General features: G+C 29.1%; 1 protein-coding gene across 6 annotated transcripts in view; it reads right to left on the bottom strand.

The window, feature by feature from the left end:
- The window catches only part of LOC122715913 (segmentation protein cap'n'collar), a 74852-nt gene that overhangs the window by 44803 nt on the left and 4948 nt on the right, over window positions 1–25101 (bottom strand). For 3 of the 6 annotated variants that reach the window (XM_043938497.1, XM_043938495.1, XM_043938498.1), the window contains one exon: window positions 2243–2407. In XM_043938497.1, the coding sequence (XP_043794432.1) occupies window positions 2243–2407 (165 nt within the window). Of the gene's footprint in view, window positions 1–2242; window positions 2408–16646; window positions 16881–19873; window positions 20023–20738; window positions 20882–25101 lie in introns of those variants that run through there. The other 3 variants (XM_043938501.1, XM_043938499.1, XM_043938500.1) reach the window with 3 other exon arrangements.

Below are 25101 nucleotides of genomic sequence, written 5' to 3'. Positions count from 1 at the left end.
ATATATATTTCGATGTTTCTCCACGAATACATTTTCCTCGCCATCCCCGCCGCGATCAAATATAATGGAAGGAGAATGTACATCCCGAGTTTCATCTTAACGTTGTTTTACGTATCTATAGGATTGATAATAGAGGGAATCTGTCATCGTTGCGGACGTTTAAAATCTTAGGGAAAACGATCGATTAATTATTCGCGCTAGTCACGTTCATTGAACGTAACGTAACACGTTACAAGGGGATAGATTTTGGATCCTATATTGAATCGAGGATAAATGGAAGATTATATATTATTTCAATCGACGTGAAAACGGAAGGGATCCGATCATTTGGCGGAAATAAAGAGGGATTTCAATCGGATTTTTAAAACAATTCCAAGATGAAAGGTGGAGACAATCGTCGATACACGCGGTGAACAAAAAAGAATGGATCCTTTTTTTTCCCCCTCTTCTTCTTTCGTTCGGTGTTCGCGTTTCCATTCTCTGGATCGATGTGTTCGATTTCGATCAGGATCGAGGATATTCCCCGTATTATTGAACCCTCGAAGACGGCGGTGCGCGTTCACAAAGGTGGAACCCGTAGGAACAATACGGAGAAAGAAGCCGAAAGATAGGGATGCGAGAAAGGAATCGAAAAGAAGAGAGGGAGGAGGAGAGGGAAGAGGGAGGAGAGGAGAGGAGAGACGAGAAGAGAAGAGGAGAGACGAGACGAGACGAGAAGAGAAAGAACGTCGAGAAGTCTGATGGGTTACCCGCCCAGAACGTCGTGCAACGTCATTGTCGGTGACCATGGTATGGATGAGCTCTCGTTCGTTCGAATCTCGTGGATACTTAAACGCTCTTCGCGTTCATCGACTGAAACGCGTCCGATGAAGGAAATGGACGTTGAAAAAAATTGTAAACGGTATAGAATAGAAAGTGAATTAAATCGGCCGGGAACGCAGACAGACACGATTTTAGTTTCTTCCAAGAAAATTATCGCATCGTTGAACAAAATACAAAGGAATCGTGATTAAATGAAATTCATTGAACCGAACTACGCCTGTCAATGTATATAATCGATGTACAGAATGATTCATCTTCGATGTTAATCATTTCATTCGCGTGTTTTACACGCTTCTCTATACTAGTGTGAGTATAAGTGCTCGGTTATTAGCTCGTCGCTTAAACTTGTATAAATTTTGCATCGAATATCGAGTAAATGGAATAAAGGGAAGAGTTTCGAAATTTCGTTGATATCGTTAACGCATCACGAGGGATTTAAACGAAAGACAAGATGAGAATAGTTTGGTAGGTTCGAGATTATATCGGAAAACGCGCGGGTTGCTCGATTCTTTCTACTCTTATCTAATCTCTTTGGTGTCTGGTACCGAACACGGCCTCCATGGATTTGCAGGATTATAACTACTTTTTTCTACGTTTTTGATCGATTGGCCACGATGGAGCGCAGAGATTCGAACAAGGATTTGAAAAAGATCGTGCGAAGAAGGAACGCTGTTTCTGCTTTTGTAGAAAATTTTGAATTTTCGCATTCGAGTAATGGACTCGAATAAACGAGTATTTATTTTCTCGAACAGGATCGAATCGACTTTTACACGAAGACGAAACGAGTGGAAAAGATCGTAAGGAGATAGCCACCCCGAGTGTCGAATTCTTCTGTTAGTCCAACGAGTGGCGTCACTTTTGTTTCATGCCTCACCGTCGACTTCACGACCGATCGATACCGATCTATCGACACGGATCGCTTACCTCTCCTTCCTCCTATCTACTCGAGTATTAATACGATCGAATCTTAATCTTTTTATTTTTTTCCTCGTTGTTTCCGATCCGCTTTCCGACCAAACTTTCCAAATCATCACCGAGACACCCAGCCGATATTTCCGCCGCCAAAATAATCCTCCCGATCATCAAAGATTTAACTTCGAAAATCGAAACTTTGTAATAATAAACAGTAAGAAAAAAGAATAAGGAAAAGATTGGACGTCGAAACGATCCAACGGAAGAGGAACGTAAGAGATGTACGAATTTGAATGACACGTAAGAGAGGAGAATGTGAAAGTAAGTATTTGTACGAAACTCGATAAACAATAAGTCATTAGTCGTTAATTGCGGTCTGTAAACGAGAGAAAGCGACGCAGATTGATCAAAGTTGATTCGCGATTTGAAGTCGTTGCGAAAGATCGATTGGTTGGATTAAAAAAAACAAAAAAGAAAAAAAGGTTGGTAATTACAAATATTTACAAACCTCTTCGTTGCTTCCATTGATCGCTTCTAAAGCTTTTAATTTTTCGATCTCATCGTCGGTTCCCTTTTCCACCGTGGACACCTTCTTCGTCGCCGTAGTCGGTTCCACCAACGTGAATCCCAAATCCACGTCTTGCTTCCAAAGCACTTCGATTAAATCCATGTCCTGAAACAATACGCAATAACAATTTAAGTATGAGAATTCCTTTGAAATTTACAATCTTTAAAACACTCATCGAGTTCTCTCTCATTTTACTCGATTTAAATCTTTTCCGGAAAAGAATCGGTCGTTTTTCTCACAATTTTTCCCACAATTTTACTTTTCAGTTTTCTTACCACATTACTCGCGAGAAATTCGTAATAAAATTTTCTCTCTCGTTTCACGCAGGTAAGTTAACAACGACCAATCACCGGATCGAGTTGTTCAAAATCAAAATGATTCATTTTTGTTGCGGCCGAGATGTCCCTCGCAGGGAGTCCCATCGACGAGTGTGTGTACAAAAGTGCATGATTAATGATGCCGAGTATCGATGATGCATCTCGAAACGGATGAGATCGGGAAGGAGAAGAAAGAAGCTGGGAAAAAGGACGAATCGCATGACGGGGCACAATTGGCAGGACAGCTGGCCCGTAGCTTTTAATTGAGCCAATTTCGCCGAGTTCGTATTCAACCTCGTTAACTAATCTACAGATTTTCTTCGCTAATTTAAAACCTGGCCGTTATTACGCTCGGTGTAAGGAGTAGAGAGTAACGCCGTCTATACCTATAGTGTAATTAGATTTCGCGATTAAATTCGATTCTCTTATCGTTAAATTAGAGTTATCTTTCTAGAGTAGATAAATAAAAATATTCGATATTCGATAGGTATTCCGAGAAACAAACGTTAATTCCATCCACGAACTTGGCATTTTGATCTCATTTCTAGATAAATAGTATATATCGCGTATATATTTATCGTATGTGAATATAACATAATTTCATGGAAATTCGATGGAGGTGAATCGAATAGTTGATAATAAAAAAAATAGAATCGGATTAGTCATTAATCTTTGTGAAACGTCGTTATCCGGGTTTAATTTTAACACGATTTGGCGTGGCTTGGATCGTAACTCGAGTATAACGGATACGTTTGTTGTGCACGATTTGCTGGATCGAAAATTACTCGACCGAGCGTGTAATTCGATGCGGCGAAGGAATGAGAAAGAAATGGAGGACGCGATGAAAAAGAGAGGCAGCGTGGGTGTGCATACGATGTCGGCCATGTTGGAGAAACACAGCGGGATATCCGCCGCGCCCACAGTCCAGAGAGCTCGACTCGATCGACGTCGAGCTCGTCTCGCGCATTTCACCTGCCACCACTGCGCGCCAATCGCATTTACCTACGCCTTTAATTTTTCTTCCATTATTCCATCGACACGTCCGTACATACCTCCCTCTCTCTCTCTCTCTCTCTCCAGTTCTTCTCTTTCGTTATCATTCGTTATAATGGCCAAGTTAATAACGCTCTTAAAATTCGTTGGCGTGTAAAAGCGACTTTGGTAGAAAGATCGGCAGAAATGACTGTATCAAAGGTTGTAAATATGTTTCGAAAATGCGATATAGAAAGAACGAGTATCTCTTGCATCGAGATCTTCGGTTCTATCTTAATTAGTTATCTTGAAAAATATTTTCCCGCTCGATTGTTTCTTCGTCTCGGAATAACAGGTGTAACGATCTCGCCGCTCTTAAATCGATCTGTCTTTCGAAAAGACTTTGCTTCTGCGGGACACGAGCCGATGACTGTACGTTTTATAACTTACTGCATCGAATGTCGATCATACAACACCGTGATAATGTAATTACTCTCCCCATTGTCGCCGATGACAACGAGTGTAGGCCAATCTTCTCCAATAATCAAACGCTTCTTCGCGGAAACGACGAGTTATCGACGGTATATAGTATCGAGATCTATTACTACGTTCGAGTGAATTTTACCGAGTGATGTTTGATCGATTATGGGATCAGTTAAGTTCTTCGTACGATTCTCTACAAATAACTACGATATCGCGTAATAATAATATTTTCCCTAAAAAAAAATATAGTTGAGAAATTAAATTAAATTAAGTTAAGAAATAAGTTAATTTTAAAAGGTTAAATGTTCTATTAAATTTCTACGAAATTATGTTATTGTAACATTGCATTACGATAGATATATATCGCGTAAAGTGTATAAATAAAAATAAATTTATCGTTGATATTGATATTTACTCGAAATCTTATCTACTTACGTGATTAATAAAGAAACGATAATTAATCGTTTTATCCATAATAACTTACTTGATCTTAGAAATTAAAGATTGTAAGATATTTGAGTCTATCATAATCTCTGTAAAAATTTTTATATAAAACGGATATTTTAATTTATTAAAATTGGATAAAAATAAAAGTAATTTTTTTATATCGTCATAAAAATTAATACCTGTTGTAAATATGTTTCGTTATTGGAAGAGACGTTTCGTTATATATCCTATATATCCTAGAAAGAATGTTTTCGAAATACGGGTTTTATCAACGTAAATAAATATTACAAACTTCATGGTGATTTTCTTTCCTATAAAACCGCTACCGTCGAAACGTGACATAGCGATTCCTTATTTTCACGTGATTTTTCACGTGTGCTCTTCTCGTTCCGCTTTGCGATTTGCTACTACGATTTCCTTTTTACCACAATTGTTATTTCAATGTTTCACAATTTCTTCGACTGATAATTCTGTTTTATCGCGTTCATTTAATACGATTCAAATATTCGTTATTTCGACGTTGTTGTCAATATTTGATCAAAATAAAACGGTATATACGACGGTATATACGATACCGCAGAGCGATTAAAGACAAAAGATACGATAAAAGATAATATCGATAAGCGTAAATAGTACACATGCGTTCGTATCTGATAGCAAAATCGTAGTTTCGAGTAATACTCGAAAATTACATGTTTGCATACTTTTTTTTTTTTTTATATCTTGAGCATTTATATATTACAGGGAAAAAATAATTTCTCTATCGCGTAACGATACGAAAACGGTCGAAGTAAAAATTTGAAAAGAAAATATCGCTACAAGATGAATCGCGTTCATTGAACAGTGGGTAGAGAGTTGGAAAAGTGGGTTGGTGGTAATAAGTAATCTTTACAAATTTATCGGTAATCTCGTTATGGCGTAACGCCACCTCTGCCTACTACCTTTCCACGCTTGTTGTGCGTCCAATCTTAAAAAGACGCACTTCTTCGGTGAACCTGTCAAGATGTACCTGGCTTTGGACGATAAATAGGCCTAATGGTAGTTCTACCGTTAGGTTGACCAGGTATTATCCTCGATTTTCACGCCACCCTTTCGTTTCTATTTCCAAAAATATCCACAGACAGGTTACTTCCACTTTTCTTGTAAATAAAGATAATCATCTAACCATTTCAATTCGTTCGTTATTTTTATTCAAAAAAATCAAGAGAATCAGAAATGCGTACAATTTATAAGAATGGTAATATTCACTCGTTTTTTCTCAGTAATAAAATCCCCGGTATTTCCAGATATTTATCATTATAAATAATGTATTAGAACAAAATTGCGGATAAAGCGTAAATAGTTTGTGGTAAGTGTGATGGTGCCGTTAAATTTCCATTGCTAAACGTATATGGTTATACAGTTTGATACAACGAAAACTCTCACATGCATATTTATTATATAGAAGAACAATAATAAATGTGCGAAATTCAATCAGATTAAAGATGCAAAGCGCAAAGTGAAGTAAATGAAAAAAATTCTAGCCAAGGATCTTTCTGCACTGGTTGTGGCAGAAGCAACGACTTGGCCGTGAATAAAAGGAAGGAACCGTGGCAAATGATGTTTCCGCAAATCTTGCCTGCTGTTCATAAATTACTTATTGTTGGTATTCGCGTAGTTAGAAATACTAGCTTTGGACTATTTTGCGGTAGACCGAGATAGACACTGACCGCTAATGGGTCCCATGGGTCACGCCTACTTATCTTCTCGCTTCTTTCGAACAAGGGAGCCTCGAAGAGAGCCGTTTTTCCATCCGTTCAATGGAATGCCACTTACTACTGTTCGCATTTGGCGAAAAGTAATTAGGATGTAAAGGAGCGAGAATAAAACTGGGTTCAAGATTAATACAAAATTGGTAGAAAATCTGTATTCATCGTATATTCGCGTATATTGTTGTCCGTCAACAAGAGAATTTCGAGAATCGAAACGATCGCGAAGGACAGAGAAGAGAGATCTAATCGATCGTTGCACGCTGGTGGAGAGGACATTTCGTTAAAAGAAAAAAGTGTCCCGTTAAACGCGATTGAAAAGTTGAATCGTTACAAGGTTGATTAAAAAAATTGAGCAACTTTCTAAAGGCCGTTGCGAAGAGAGAGCGCGAGAGAGGAGATTCAAAAGCATAAAGCATTAATTTCCTGGTTTTAATTAATGCGTCGTGCACGCAGCCGTACAGTAATGGCGGCTGAACCGTCCTACCAAGAGGGGATAAAGGAGGGGGAAGAGGGAGGCGCGGCTAAAAGGGGAATTTGATTAATGATCCTACAGGATCTGGGACGCGAGGAGGGAGAGAGGAAGCGTATCCTAGGGGACGCCTGTCTTGCCACAGAGCACCGATCACTACCAGAACATACCTCCTCTCTGCACGGAACACATTTTTCACACTTTTTCAATACATTTTTGCGTTCGATATTTTCGAAAAATAGTTTCCACCATTTATTTTTGCGCCCTGAAAAGCGAACGACACGACAATCTCTAAGATAAAAATTCATTCTAGATTCATCTTTGCGCTTTACTTTTCCACCAGGATCCAGAGCTAGTCCAAAATGGATCGAAATCCGTAAGCAAACTTTTTCTACAAATTTCTGTTCAATGATAAATCGATAAATTGATATCGAAATTGTTGAATATAATTGTAGACGCGTACGCAATAATTACTCGTCGATAACAGCTAAGAAGACAACGAGGATACGATTGGGAAATTACGCTTTTAAAGAATTCGGGCATCGTTGATCGTTTCATCGATGAATCATTTTGCGAAAAATGAAGAAAAAGAAGAAAGAGATGATCGTCCATAGGAGGAGAACCGAAGAAAAATAGTTTGGCTATCGACACGACGGGCCGAAGGGAAGCCAGCCCCTATCTCGTGGCCCATCGACGTATCATCGATGTAATTCGTATAATGTATCCACGCAACTGGGACCGGAGAAAGGAGGAGGGAGGAAATAGGAGAGGGCGATGCGTACTTATATATACTCGCTTATACTCGTATCGAAGGGCGGTGCGTGTACAAAGGGAACGGCAACGACGCCGTCACGAAACGTTCGCTCCAGACAGGGGCGTCCCTATCTTTCTCTCTTCCTCTTTTCCCAACCTTCGATACGCCACCATGTATCCGAGGTGTACCGCCAAGCCCATGTATCACGTATTCTTCGCTTTTTTTCGTTCGTACCGAGTAAGTGCACGTTGTCGTAGGTGAAACAAGAAACAACGATTGGCGATAATTTGAAAGAAAAGAAAAGAAAAGAGAGAAAGAAATATAATCATCTCTGAATATGAAAAAAATCTATAAATTTATTACTATCAATCGATAATATTATCATTTGCTCTTTATCGTATGTGTTTTTCAAGAACGCTTCGAACTTGTCATACTAATGTCTATATTTAAAGTCTATTATCTTATCTATGTATATGACCATTTGAATTTAATTATACCATGGATAAATATATATATATATATATATATATAGTATATATTCTATATATATTATACATATGTATATTCTATATATATATTTCAAAGGACGAATCGATTTGAAATATTTATCGAACAACGCGAAAATTAATATACAATTCTTGGAATTATCGGGATAACACGATCTAACGGCAATTGTTACGCGGAACTATTATCGACGCGAAGGATCGTGAAAAGTCGTGCGATATCCAAGAAACTATAGAAACGAAAATTATATCGAATTTTTAATATATAAAACAATAATTCGATCCTAAATGTGAATACATATATTTTAGAATTGATCGCATAATTATACGAAATTATAGTAGTATAATTTATAATTAATAATACGAAAGAAAAATATAATTTCTCAAAAAGAAAATATATTTCTAAATGTTATCTAAAAACATGTTTATAGACATATGTTAATTATCATGTGATTAATAATATCAAACGAATAATTTACAATTGTGTTATACATAATAATGAATAAAAGAAATTCTTTTTTTTTTTTTTTTTTATGATAAAAATTCGAATAATAAATACTTATGCGATATAAAATGAAATAGATACGATTTAATATATGACACAACAAACTTGTTTTCTTTTCTGTATTTAAAGTTTTTAAAGTAGATATTTTTTTTTTTTTTCACATTTACCCCATTCTTTAAAGATCATTGATAATTAACGTCTTACCGTATACAGCGCTTCCGCGAAAACTCGTAAAAATGTCGTTTTTTGATCGAATCGGCAACAAAATCCATAGATCCAGTGTGATTTTTTTCCCAAGATTATCACGCGATCGATTCGAAGCTTGTAATTAAGCGCGGAAGAAAACCGGTCTTGCGATTTCACGACGGACGCCTTCACTTCGTTATGGCCGCCATTAGTGCAAATACCATTCTGAACTGTCAGACTAGCCGAACTAATCACTCCGTGTCCCCCTCGAACAATATACTTTCGAAAGCGTTAATTATTTGTACCGACTCGATGCACGCTTTTCGCAATTCACGCACTATGATAATTTACTCTAGCTTTGCCATACTAATTTTAATACACGGACGATATTTTTCTTCCTTCCCATTTCGATACTATACGTTTCAGAGAACGATTTTCCTTATTAATTTACGAGATTGATTTTTCTCACTTTAGTTATTATTAATTATACAGTAACGTACGTGAATTTTTTCGAAATAAACCTGGAATATCGACAAAAAAAAAAAAAAAGGAAATATTCAAATTTATAATTTTCGTAATTACAATATATTCGTGTTAAAAAAAGAAAAATCTATATTTCGCCGCTGTCGATAATATATAGCAATTGCGATCTAAACTAATATACAATACTTACTTGGAATTATCGGAATAACACGATCTAACGGCAATTGTTACGCGGAACGATTATCGGCGCGAAGAATCGTGAAAAGTCGTGGAATATCCAAGAAACTGTAGAAACGAACAGATGTTTGCGGCGCTTTGATTCGCGGTGAGCCGCCGCGCTTCTGTGAGAATGAAACGCGGGGAACCGCAGTCTATGCGGTACATGTCCGCCGCGAACAAACTGCAATTCACGATGTAATCTCTAGGGAACGGGCATCGATCACACGGAGATCCGTTGCTCCGTGTCAAAATATTTCCAGAAACGTTTTGTGAAACACCCACGAGAACGAAATCTTTCCAATACATCCGAACTCGCCCCTTCAATTTTGCATCTATTTTTCTCTTCTTAGCCGATTTCCCACCGATGTCTCCGATGTATCCGTCGATACACACCGATCATGATATTTTTATACGTCGCGAAAATTTAATCAATAAATTTAATTTTTAATAAAAGCGTCGCCGATCTAAAAGAAGACGAGAGATACTTGTTTTAAGGATCGTCGTATCTAGCAGAATGGAATGATTTTCATATTGTGAAAGAAAAACAACGCTTGTAAAATGATGTTAGATACGATGTAATATCAATGTAATTATCATAAGCAACGATTAGCAACGATTTGAACGAACAGATAATTTGTTATTATTCTATAAATAATGATTTTCCAAATAATTTTACACGTAAACTTATAATAATTATTATTTAATAAATGTTTAATAATTGTATAAACGAACCATTCTATACGTTGATGTATTGATTTAATCAAGAAAATATATTTGATGAATGATATGGATTTTACGTTATTTTATTTCAATACACTATTCAATACGTTAAATTACAAACTTATTTATTACGTAAATTATCATTTAAATATCTACATACAGCATAAGATATAATTATATGTATTATATCTATTTAATATCTTATATCTTCTTAATATCTTCTTTATTTATTAATTATTATCGTAATATTTTAATATCTTATTCTATGTATATTTCCATGCATAATTATATGTTATTTATTGCTTTAACGTTAATACTAGACAATTTTAATACAAATAAATATTACATTTTGGTTATTTTGCAAAATAAATTATGACCATATAATTCGTAAGAGGAAAAATAGAATTAATGCGAAGAAATAAATATCATATTTAATCTCTTTGTTCTACAACTATATTCGTAATTCGATTTGTTGTAATAAAACGGAAAAATCTATATATAAAGTATAGATAAAGGATAGATGAAATATAATATGTAATTCTTCCTTGTATTTCTTATATGCTTCAAGAATAATTTTATCACATAAAAGGAAATAAAAACTGTTCGTATAAGCACATTTTCTAATTTTAAATTTGTTTGAGCAAGATTTATGAGGATTTCGATGGAAGCAAATAGTTAAAATTCCACCCAATTATTTACTAATAGATCTCGATATTTAACACAAAATAAAATAAAATAAAATAAAATTTTGCATCTGATTTTATAAGTATTTTCTGTTACAAGTCAGTGTTTAGCGCACAAGTCACTGAAACACTAGATTTAACGCAATATATCATCATGAGCAACGAAAAATTTATTCTTTAATCGAGAAATAACAAATACACGATGCATGTAATGTATAGATATTTATCAATTGTGATTCTGTTGAAATTGTGAACCCCTTAAAACAAATAGCTAAAGAAATTGAATTCGAAATCGAAAAGAAGATATAAAATAATAATACTTATATTTATGTGAACTCTTTTCTTCGTATAATAAATCTATCCTTGAAACGGTTTCCATATTACGAAACACAATGTTAATTAAAAAGATAAGTATGCATACAAGATAATAAAAGTTTCATCTCTTGAATTGCGAGTTATTATTTTTCCGCATATATCTATATAACTTTAAGAAATAAAAAATGAATTCACGTTTAAGCAAACGTATAATAGGGGAAAAGAGGAAGAGATAAAATATTTAGTGTCGACGTTTATCATTTTATGGTCCCACGTTCTGTTTTCATTTATTTCTTCTACTTGAACTAATTAGTCACGAAGCCAGAAATCTTGTTTTACAACCGGCTTATTGACACTCGGGTGTCGTACAAATATTTCTATCGTTCATTATTTTATCTTAAATCCTTCCGTAGATCTGTCTTTTAGATAAAGATAAGAAATCTGCGATCATTACAAATACTTTTTCTTAATAATATTAGAGATCATATCAATTATAAAAATAACAAACACGTATTTCTTTATTTACTTAGATAGATATATTTTTGCTATATACACGCAAAACAATCTTCGTGGATAGTGAATAAAATGCATTTACTATATTTACCAAAATTTCTTATACTTTTAATAGATATTAAAAATAAAGCTGGAAACGAGATATTTCCCGAGTAAAATTCACGATGATTCTTTTCACCGCTCTCATATTATAAGTTTGCTTCGCGAAATATAATATAGCTTAAAAATATATCCATTCTTCTAGATTTCAATCGTTTGTAAAAATATAACACTTCTTCTATCTATCTGTTAATTGCGATATTACAACGTATACAGATTTATTTCATATTCGCACATTACGTAAGTAAATAAGTACTTACTTACTTGCAATGACTCGCGTTTATTCAAACACCATGGTTACGAGTTATTATTATATACATTTGTTTATAATAACGTAAACTAGTTAACCGTGTTTTAATATTAAACACGTGTTTCATCGCTCATGCTAAAATCTTTCCATCTCCAATCGTGTTTTCTTGATTTAAATAACAATTTCTCTTCCATCGAGCTATCAAGCGTAAAGAAAAATATATAATGAAAACAAATAACCCGATTTATATATATATATATATATATATTTTTATCTATGTAATGAAAATTAAAAAAAAAAAAAAAAAATAAATAAATTTCACGATAATATCGGTATAAAATTTGAAACGGTGAAAGAGAGAAAGCAAGATCGACGTGACTGGTCCTTTCTTATCGTAGAATAGTTGGAAGGCGTAGCAAGGAGGGTCGAAGAGACGGTTGACAAATGAAGAAGACGGCATCCCTTTGAATTTATACGCTATAAAGGAGTGTAAACGCATCCGGCATCGTGGCAACGGTGAACACGTTGCCGAGTTTCGGCCTCATGGTGGTGTCGATTAAAAAAATGTTAACGAGCCGGATGTGGCTGACGGGAGGAAGGTTAAGGCGAGAATCGAGAATCTACCCGAGAGTTCGATAGGTCGCCGACTCGAAGGAATTGGATGGACAGTCGATTGACGGAAAGAGACATCGATTTACCGATAATATCGAAGACATAACGCCTGCATTATGTTACATCGACATATCGCGACTTTATTCCACCACCATTTTTGTTCTCATCACAGTAATTACTGATTAATCAGTAATTTCTTAATGATTTCCTAATGAGTCGGAATTAGTATTTTACTGTATTGCCAGAACGGAATGTCAAAACGCTGATTCATAATATAAGTTTTTCACGCAGCAATGCCAATACGGAAGGATAAAGATTCGTTTAAATATATATGCTTTTCGTTTCATATTTGTGTACGAAAAGAAATCTTAAATAAAAATATCCTTTCTTCAAAATACAATAACAATGAAATTGCGGTTAAAAACTCGACGTGGTGGTACGCTCCTGACTTTCTCTTCTATGTTTTCTCATGGTCTTCTCCTTTCAAAGTATTTCAATATCATTAGTCATTGCCGCAACGTTTCTCCTCGAAAAGGGACGTAAAACTATTCTACCTACTTTGTTCGCGATAGAGGGTGGCAAAGGTGTTTATGATAATCTTACAAATTCTTCGTAAACCGTCAAAGGTGGTCCGTCATAACCATCATTTTTCATAATAAGTTACATCAAAAACCTTTAATTGTATTCGGAGAAGAAACATTAATTTATCTTCGACGCGAGAATAAATTTGTACAAGAAAAAATCGATTATTAATATTCTTGCAATATACATTAAGCTTATTACATTCAATTTTGATATTATTTGTTAAATTAGATAATGCTAAGTTAAATATATATTTCAATATTGAAATAACTTTTCATCAATAGTCAGATCAATAATATAAAATATCTTATTATTTTAAACATTCAAAAAGAATACGAAACAATAAGAATTTCATATTAAATATGAAATATATCGAATATAAGTAATATATATGTTATACGAGTTGGTATACTAGTTTGAATCATTCTAAAGAACAAGTCCTGACATATTGACAACAACCTGATGCGAGACCACCTTTGCTACATCGAGGTGTTTATCTTACCTGTTATCTTCAGGCTACTATAATTTGTCAAACCAAAGCCGACACAAGCAAAGAAGAATCCTGATCATTTGTTTTTAATTCCCATCTAAGTTGCTATCATGTCATGCATTAACAAATACACACAGATAATTTCGTATTATTAACAATGAAAATTAAATAAAATTAATCAATATTATATACGTATCCAATGATATTATTTAAAAGATTCTTCTTTTTTCAGTTTTTTTCAATAAATTTCATCTCGAGAAACCAACGTTTTTATATTTTCAGTATTCCACGAAAAATGAAACATAAAAATACAAGTTTTGAGTATAAGAAATAATCACGATAAAAATTATGCGCGTTTAACCTACGCAACCAACCTGACTCTTTTTGATCCTGAGCACGATGCCGATGAATCACGCAATTCACACGAGAAGTAAACATTTTTTATTTACATTTCTTAAAAAATATAAAAATAAATAAAAAATGTTTGGTTTCTCTAAGCGAAGTTTAATTCACTTTTAAAACGAAAATATACGAATTTTAAGGACAACATTTCTATAATATTTATATAAATTCAATATAGGAATCTGTAATATCTTATGAGTTTCCATCGCCACCTATTGGAGCCATGTTAACGCTGGATAACAATCAAACCAACTTTAGTTCCATCAAACGATAATACGTGGAACCTGTTTTCACAAGATAAATTACAAGGACAAGGAATCTCAACTGTATGGATAAATAATAAATTGTAATAGAATATATCGATAGATTATATATTCAATGTTTAATATGTATAATTCAGCTTATGCTATCTCTCAATCTCCTTTTCCTTCGTAAAAAATTCTTGTCGATCCAAAGAATAAATTTTTTCGATATTTTTCTCGAATCGAGAAAATTATATATGTAAATATATATCTATAGGCTATTGATATTGAAATATTCGTGGGACATCTGCCGAATATCAATTCTGGAGATTAAAACAAATGAGAAAATTGGTATACGAAAATATTGATTAAGGTTTATTTATTGTAATTTATTTATTATAAGCAATTTAAATTTGCGAAAATGATATTTTTATCTCCATCTTGCTTCATCTAACGTATATTTAAATTGCTTACAAGTTAATAACTTAATAAGCCTTAATCAATATTTTTATATATCAATTTTTGTGTTTGATCTCTTTGAATCGATCTTTGAAAATTATATCCCATGAATATTAATATATATATATAAGAATCATAAATTTCTCGTTTTATCTACTATTTAAATATTTTATCTATTAAGTATATAAAATACAATTTTATTCAGTCTATTGATCAATGGTAGAACTACGACTTACGAATTACTATTTCTTACTACTACTTGTATTAACGTATATATAACGTATAGTTTCAGAGACTACCTAAGAGAAATTAACTATTACATAATGTTATTTGATATAATAAAGATGGTACAATATAATATACAGTTCCAGAATTATCTGTGTAAATAAACTGATATCTTTCTAAACTCTGTAAATAACTAAGAAGGTTATGCAGGGTATCCGCAATATATAATCAATAAAGAGGTGATTTCTCACAAAAAAAAAAAAAAAAAAATTAAATAAAAAAAATAAAAATTTTCATTTCTATTATTTTTTAGAAAAATATTGATATTGTAATATGAAAACCAATTATGATCTTTCTAAATTATAACAATAAAGATTTGAAAAATCATTCGTGCGAATAAAAATTGCTTTAATCGAAAGAATTCTCTTCTCCGATTCGATATGAACAATTGTTACAATTATTTCATGATGTAATACAACACATTACGTATTACATGTATTTTTTCTTTATGATAATATTCTTTTTTATAATATTATCTACTATTTTCTAACTATCTATTATATTTATAATTTTATTATTAAAATTAATCTTGTAAAATAAAGATTATCATCTATATTATTCCATTGTAATTACATATATTCTTTTTAATTGTGCTAATGTACATTCTATATATATATATATATTTATCGTTAATTTACATATTTATAATATAGATTTGAAAAATACAACAAAATTCTATGAATTATATAATAATTATAAAAATAAATTTTTGTGTAAAAAATTAATTTATACAATCTTCAATCATATCACAATCATAATTATAATTCTTATATAACAATTATAATCATAATATCAAGTTCTATACCAAGAGAATATTCTTTATTGAGCCATTTTTTTTCTATGTTAACGATAAATAATAATAGATAATTATAATAATAAGAAAAAAAATTTAAGTAGAAAAAATAAGAATACAATGTGTTAAAATATATTTATAAAACAATTGTGTTACTTATTTTTTTTTTTAAGAAGAATGAACGAAAAAAAAATTTTTTTAATATATATCGTACAATAAAAATAAATTAAAAAATTTAGATCTATATTTGATATTTTATATAAATATTTTCTATATATATATATATATACATCACTGTTAGAAAGTATATATTAAGAAATTCTAGAATTTCTTTCATTCTCGTAATAAAGTTATATCCTATATTTATCAATTCCTTAAATTAAATTATTTTTATAATATTAAATAAATTTTTGTTATTTTTTTTATTTTTTCTATATATAAAAAGAAAAATCTTCAGATAGCCTTAAATCGAGATTAATAAGGTTATGGCATAATCTACTATATATTCCTAAATTAAATTATTATTGCGAAAATAATGTTTTTATATCTTACATATATGTCATAAAAAAAATTTTTATCGACTCTATAATTCTTTGTAAAATTAAAAGATATCGAAAAACGAAGAATTATTCGAATAATTTCTTAATAATCGTTCAAAAATTATTTTGTAGTAAAAAAAAAAAAATTTAGTTTTAAATAACAAATTAACTTTAAGAAAATCATTCAATTATCGATATTAAATAATACAAACAATAAAAATAATAAAGAAATGAGAATAAAACAAATGAGTCGATAAAGAAATAAACTTACCATTTTAGACATTTCGATTAAATTAATATTTTCCGTATAATTATAGAAATATATCGCAGATAAAAGGTACCACTAATTCCAATATTTTGAAATTTATTCAGTTTTAGCACTGTACTTATGTTTCACTTATACACTTCAGAATCAATTATTCTCCCAGATATTAATGAAAATAAGAATGATATTGTAAAAGAAAATATTTTGTTGGAAACTGGTGATGGATCATCGAATGTCTCAACTCTGAATGAAGTGGTGTCATCGACGACGATACAACCATAGAGAATAACTTTGATGACGCGAAATCCAGACGAAGAAAACGATTACGACAGATTGGCTTGTCGTGTGAGGAGATAACAACCAACACCGAATAAGCATTGGAGTGCTCCTACCCACACCAGAAACGGAAACTCCAAGAATGTTGCCGCAAGCTACAACTATGCTGCTTTCGGCCACAATTCGGTCTCTTGATTATCGTTTATAGACTTTAATACGAGAGAAAGTAGAGAAAATTCTTCATAATGTCGTTATTCATTTATAAATAACGCTATAACAATGGCATAAAGATATATTTTATCCGAATATATTTTTATTTGCTATTGCATCAGATTGCAAAACATTTCTTTTTTTACTTTATGTAATTTATATATTATTATATCTTTTTACAAATGAAATTATAAAAAATTTATCACTATTTAGAAATTAATGCAATGTTATTTATACTTTGCTTATATTTTATTACAATACAATAGTTTCCAATTAATAGTTATATTACGAGTTGTTAATAAGAAATATTATATATTATATATATATATATTAATTGTGAGAAGTAAAATAATCAAAAAGTGGAAAAAGATTAATGCGATCTATGACTTACATTGACTTTCAAAACAATGTTCACAGCATTAATGATGCGAACGAATGATTAATAGAAATAACATACTAATTATGCACTTTACGCGATTGCAAATGGAAAAATCTGAATATTTATCGTTATGTGTTTAAACTTTATATCATTTTTAATTATTTTGAACAATAATGTTGTATCAAAGATTTTTTTTTCATAAATAAAAATAATAATTTTTACATTAATTATATATTAATTATATTTTATTAAAATAGACTGTACAAAATTTTATGTAATTTATTATTTTAAAATTTTTGAGAAAGGTATTGAGAAATTTTTATAGAGAATGATTATTCTTTTGTATAATGTAAAAAAAAAAACAAAAAATCAAAAAATATTTATTCGATTAATATAATTATTTTACAATTAAATTTTTAATTTTCTTTATCTAGAAAATATATAAAATACAAAAATATTATTCTTTCTATTATTATAGTGTTTCGTGTGATGTCAAGATGAATGTTCAATGACCCCGTATATTATGACCTTGAATATTTAAAAATATCATTTTAAGCAACACAAACATTTTCGTAGAAAATTGAATTGAATTACATATATGTGTATTCAAAATAAATATGTTATTCATAAAAAAAAAAAAAAAAAAAAAAAAAAACGAAAATATTAGGAACAGGTCCATAAATTTTCTCAAAATTTTAAATTTCAAATAGAAATTTTCTTCTACTGAAAAATACGTACATATAATTGTATTCGAATAAAATAATTTATTACAAAAAATTTTTCGTCGATTGACACATTTTTGAACATATTTTTGGATTCAGGATCATTTCAAGATCACAGTATACGTGTTGTTGAACTCGACTTGACATTAGTACAATGTTATGAAGTCAAAAATAGATTGTGCTATTTAAAAAAGTCAAGGTAACAAACCTGAAAGATTATAACGACAGTTATCATATATAAAAATTCACGTTAAAATATAAGATTGAAAAAACTAATTATTAAATATAATCATACAAAACATATTAAAACATATTTTCTCTGGAAATATTCGAAATATAATAAATTATAATTAAAAAAATATGCAATTTTTTTTCGGCACAATATTATTAACAAAAATTTAAAAAAAATTGAAATTAAAAAAAACTAACAAATCGATTTATGATATGAATAAAAAAATTCATACATATTTAATGTTATTAAACAAATCAATAAATAATTTCAAATGTTTTATAATTTTTATTTTAATTCTGTCTAATTATGCAAAAAACATACGTATGTAAAGCGATAAAAGTAAAAAATGAAAATTATAATTGATACAACATATTTTGATAAAAAATTTAAATAAAAATTTTTTTATTGTTTTTTTAAAAAATTAATTATAAAAAATTTAATTATAAAAATATCATTTAACCAGTAAATGATAAAAAAGATAACAACTTTATCAACTGATATTATTTTGATTTATCGATAAAAAGAAACTCTGTCGACAAAACAGGATTGTGAATTTTCAAACAGATTGTGAATCAATAAAAATATAATTATACTTGCAAAATATAATCGTTAAATATAATAATTTAAATAAATAATAATAAATAGAAATATATACTTTGGTAATTTCTAATAATCAAAATGTAATAAAATTATGCAAAAAATGTAAAAAATGAAAAACGAAAAATTTCAGACAAAAAATGTGTAAATATAATTTGAGAAGGTTACTAGAACATTGCACTCAAAGAAACGGACGTTATAAAGTCCAGAATGTAGTTATTTTTGCAAAGGCTGTTGTGACTGGTTTCGATCTTGTTAACCTTGGCTGAAATCTTTTTAAAACACTTTTCCTAAACGACGAAGAATTGGAAAATAATCAGCAATTTTGTCTTTAGTCAATCTTATTTTTTTTACTAATTTTTAAATTTTAAAATATAAGAATAAGTAGAATATAAAAATAAAAAAATATAAGAAAAAATATAATTAAAATTTTAATAGAGAAATCGAAAGAAAGATAAAATTAAAATAGTACCATTGCTTTTCAATAATACTTATTCCATTTTTTCGATTTATAAGAACTTACCTATAATATATCATATATATTCTCATTTAATTTGAAATGAAATGAAAAAAATGAAAAAAGATACGCGTATAATATTTTTTAGAAATTATTTTTAACTAATAATAATAATAATAATAATAATAATAATAAATATCCATAGAAAATTTAATAATAAAGTTAATAAATGATAATATTATTTAATTTTATCTATTATCATAATAAAATTATATGAATACATTTTTTTATAAAATAGATCTTATTAATACAAAAAAAAAATTCTCTAATAATATAAAATTCTGTAGTTAAAAGACTTACCTACTATGAGCGTTACGATATTCATACGATCAACAAAATATCTTCTTAGCATATTTTAAATGATTCAATTTTTCAATACGTAGAAAAGTATAATATTAATAATGCTTAAATAATGTTCATAACCAAAAGAAGTTAAATTAAGTACATACCTGAAACAAAAACAAAGTATGTTTTTTACTATAACATAATTAAAATATATAATTTTAGGTATGTACAACATTAATATTTTTCCTACTTTATATTATTTTCGAGTTATATTATATAATAATAGATATTATATAATAATTGAAAAAGGATGCTTATTATTTTTTAATATATATATATATATATATATAGCAATATTTATTATTAATTTTTAATAAATAAGCAAAAGAAAATATATTTTTGATAAACATATCATTAAAGAAAAATAAAATTTGAATAAAAAAATATTGAAATGCATCAATGTATTAATGTTGTCTAATATATGAACGAAACATATTTATAATTAATTGTAATTATCTACGATTTATTATATAACGTTTGTATTATATAATAGTATTAATACTGTAAAGGTATTAAAACTTTATTAAATTATTCTGAGCAAACATATAATACGACAATCGATATAAAAACAAACGTTGTCGAAAGAAGAGAAAGAAATGAGTAAAATAATTATATCCTTTTTATTATATTATACTTAAAGAAATATTTAAACGAAAAGAAAAACATAAATCGTGTAAAATTAAATTACAATGATATATCGAAAATAATAAAATATAACTTTGCCCAAAATATCCATATATAATATTAAAAATAATATTTTTCAATGAAAATTCAAGTAAAAAATATAAATATATATGATGGAGCAAAGTCTGAAACATACATCGTCATGTACAAAAACAGAAATTATTCGCGGTTGTTTTCTCTTCTTCCGCTCCATCTTATGTGTCGATTAAGTAAATCGGAGTTCAATTTAGTAAATTCTAGTAAAAAGACAGATAGACACGTAAACACAATGATAAGCCTAAATCCGCGAAGACAACGCGTGCCACACACTAGTTAAACTGGGATTCGAACTGCTAACTACGTATGAGAAAAGGCATACCTTTGTTTCACAATCATACCAGGTTACCAGGGTTAACATTTGCATATATTTACTATGTTGATATATGAAAATTTATGGATTACTAGTTCCGCGAAGCAATCGATAAAACTTGACGTCTGATAAGGGATTTTAAAATCTCTTTTTTCATTCGATCAACGCTTCAAATTTCTTCAAGAAAAGGAATAAAATCATTGATCTTTATTAACGAATATTTATTATTTATCAAATATTTCATCGAGTCAAATTTGAATCATCGATCTTTTTAAATAATGGAATAACGATGGTCAATGTTCATAACATGTAGAATATATTATTTATCTTAATAAATAGTTAATGATGCAAGAATTTCACATTGTATTTCATATCTGATTTTCTACGATAAAAATAATACGTGCAACAGGTAATACGTAATGATACGTAATGTTTGATATTAATTTCGTATTCATATTGAAAATATAAAATTTTATTTCGAAAGAATTCATTTAAAACATTTGTTAAATATTATCATTCTATTTTTTCACATATATTCACTATGCATATACATATACATATATACACATACATTTTATAATCATTAATTTATTAATTACGTAACGAGATATTTTCATTTCAAGCTAACACTGTCATTACTTTAAAGAATGCCACTGTGATTTTTGCCACTTTAAAGAAAAATTTTCTATTTTTACTTTTATTTTTTTTTTATTTTTTTAATCGATATATATACGATAAAAATGTTTCTAAAATTAAAAATGTTTCTAGTTTAAATTAAATTTATATAAAATTACATATTTCGAGATATTTTTTAAACAAAACTTATCGATAATGAGATATCGAGAAAAATAGATTGCATTGATATTTGCAATCGATTTTTTAAAAATCTTGGAAGATTATGATTAAATTTTCAATTTGTATCGTAATTGATATCATTTATAAATATCATTCAATAAAAATTTCCCCTCTTATTTCTTTCTTAATTCTTACAAAGCTATCGATGAAATCTTATCGTACGAAGAAATATCAAAATCTCTTCGTTCTAAAAGATAAATATCATCGCCTATTTAATAGTACGCCTATTTAATATGAACAATATCGGACTAACATCGACATACATATATACATATTCGCAATAACATATCGCTCGTTTAACAGGACAAGACAAAAACATCAACGATCAATTACTCATGCATGTTAATTGATTCACGTTGATATTTATCGTGTAATTCAAATAAAAATATATACTTTTATCGAAATGAATATCGCTAGATATTTAGATTTAGTTTACAAAAACATTGATGAACCATCAATTAAATTATCAATTTTTCGTTGTCCATCTTGCACGTATATCATTATTAATTCGTTATCATCCCTTGATCGACAACGGGAGAAAGAAATTACGTGTAAATTAATTTTAATTAGATATTTAATCATTTCTTTCTGTGTAAAACATCAAAAAAAAAAAAAAAAAAAAAATGATCGATCGATTCGAATCACGCAACAAGTGATCTTAAAGAAAAGTATTCACTTGTTTCTTTTGTGCGTTTTTTATCATCAAATGATACGATACGATACGATACACCGTGATTTTTTACAGGTATCGTTGATCGGGTATCAAAATAGAGAATAAGTCCTATCGATACACAAGTTGGTAAAGTATAGATGTTTACGGAAATAAGCAAATAACGGATGATGAAACGTTTTCTGTTCAAATAAGTAGGTTCACCTGTACATATATCGTAGATATTATTTCTTTGATGTGACGGCAGAAAAAAATCGACGAATAGATGTTTTTCGTGTCAAATTTTGGACACACATTGTTATATTACAATAGTATTATAATAGAATTTTATTTAATCTCTGAAGATATCATGAAGATTTATTAAAATTTTAAATAATTATTTTTGTAAATTCTAAATAATGTATTGTCTGTACTATATTCTTATGTTCTTGTACAATAAATTATTAACATAATTATTAATATAATGATAGAAAATGGATAAAAAATAAATAATCATATAAAAAATTTATCAAAATGTTTAATGTCATAATCCTACTGTCATAAACATGAGAATAACGTAGATAAAGAAAAAATATATGTATAATAAAACAAACTATATATTAAAAATCTCACGGAGAAGAAAAACTAAAAAGTTTCCTTATTAATATTTCCTTATCAAAAATTAAAAAAAAAAAAAAAGTAAAAAAAATTATAGATCGAAACAAATCATTAAGTGAATCATAAATCATATAGAAATTATGACATATTATGATATAATTTTTATTATAAATGTTTCAATTATGATATAACTAATATTAAAGATAAATATTGGAAAGATATAAAAGATAAAAGATATATATATATTTAAAATATATTATATATTATATATATATACATATAAAACATTTTTAAATCTATTAATGCATACATTATTAATTTCTAAACTTTTTCTAAATTTTATTTTGACGTAACTTTTGTCTATAAGTGTACATTAAGAGACTTTACTACTATTAAAGAACACTCAGAATAGATAACTTAACATATTCGCGTGTAAATCACGTCACAAATACTGTGATTTTAACTATTGGTCAGTGAACGTTAATCAACTAACATAAGTATGATACGATGTTCAAGAACGAATGTACATCGCTGTCATTTAATTGCATTTTTATGAAAATGTATTGTACTCGTCAATTTTTATCTGAAAAATTATTTTTTCAGATAAAAATTATTTTTTTTTAGATTTACATTTATATCAATACGAATAATTTTGCATTATAATAAGTAAATAAATATTTAGAATAATTTCTATTCTATAACGTAATATCGATCGAAATATTAGACTGGCAAAAGTACGAAAAATTGGAAAAATATTATAAAAATTCGAAAAATTATATTATAAATAAAAAAAAAAAGAATGAAAGAAGCCATCAAAGCGATGTAATTAATTCTTTCATTAATATTTTATTTTTAAATAAAAATTTAAAATTTATTTAAAAGCGTGATTGACTCAAATGCGTTGCAAAAATTGGAAAAAATAAAATATAGAAACTGATTGAAAAAAATAGTAAGAATAATAAGATTTGAAAGTTTTTATAGTGGCAAAAGGCAATGAATATCGACGTGATAAAGTAGTAATCTGTTAAATTGATTAATTGAAAGAAAATATAATTAATATGATTAATACGAATAAATGACGTAAAATTGAAATCTGCTTACGAAATTCATATTTATAAGAGATATATTACAAATATGTTTGCTATTTATCTGATTTCTCTTTTGCTCCACATATATGTATATGTAGAGTAAAAAGCAAGCACGTGCTAGTACAGCTCGAGATGCAGCGCAATAGAGAAAACATAAGTAGATGCGGCAAGATGCCAATTATAAATGTACGACAAAAAGAAAGGAGGATTATTTGGAAATAATAAAGTAATAAATATATTTTAATTAAATGATACAGTAATTCTTTTTACTAATGATAAATCCTTAAAAAATTGCATGTAAAATTTATGTGTTTCAATTGGATATGTACAATTTTTCCTTTAATTTTTAACGAAACGAGGACGCATCTGGCATCTTTCGTTTCTTTTTTTACGAAGTCGACCAGAAACGCGTTTATATTCGCGTATTTCCACACAATTATTTTTGCAATCGAGGCCGTTGTACGAGAATTCACAGGAAATTTTGATGATGCAGTGCCATACGATAAAAAGAGCGATCAGATGCATATGCTTACTAAGATATTTATAATTCATGATCAAAAATCAAATTCACGGATCGAAGAAAACTGAACTGAACTGAACTGAACTGTTTAAGATATGATTAATTACTCTGTATTTGTAATGGATGAAAAATATTTCAACGAAACAAAGAGTTCCAATTCGACTGGAATTCGAATCTGTGATATTTTCATCGTAATGTCACTGACCAATCGCTTTAATTAAACGGTGTCTTTTATATTGATCAATATCTTATTCAACTTTTTTTATATGCATTTTAAAAACAGTACCATTATTATAAATATCGATAATTTTGTTTTGAACGTATTAATTTTTGTTTCTTCTTAATTAATTGATTAATGAAATATGCAATATAATACAATATACTATTAATGCAATATAATATTAAATTTTTGACAATATT

Source organism: Apis laboriosa, unplaced genomic scaffold (assembly GCF_014066325.1).
Source record: "Apis laboriosa isolate Shangri-la unplaced genomic scaffold, ASM1406632v1 scaffold40_cov151, whole genome shotgun sequence".
Lineage (NCBI taxonomy): Eukaryota > Metazoa > Arthropoda > Insecta > Hymenoptera > Apidae > Apis > Apis laboriosa.
The sequence above is the reverse complement of the archived record's forward strand: the minus strand, read 5'-3'. Positions and strand labels throughout refer to the sequence as shown.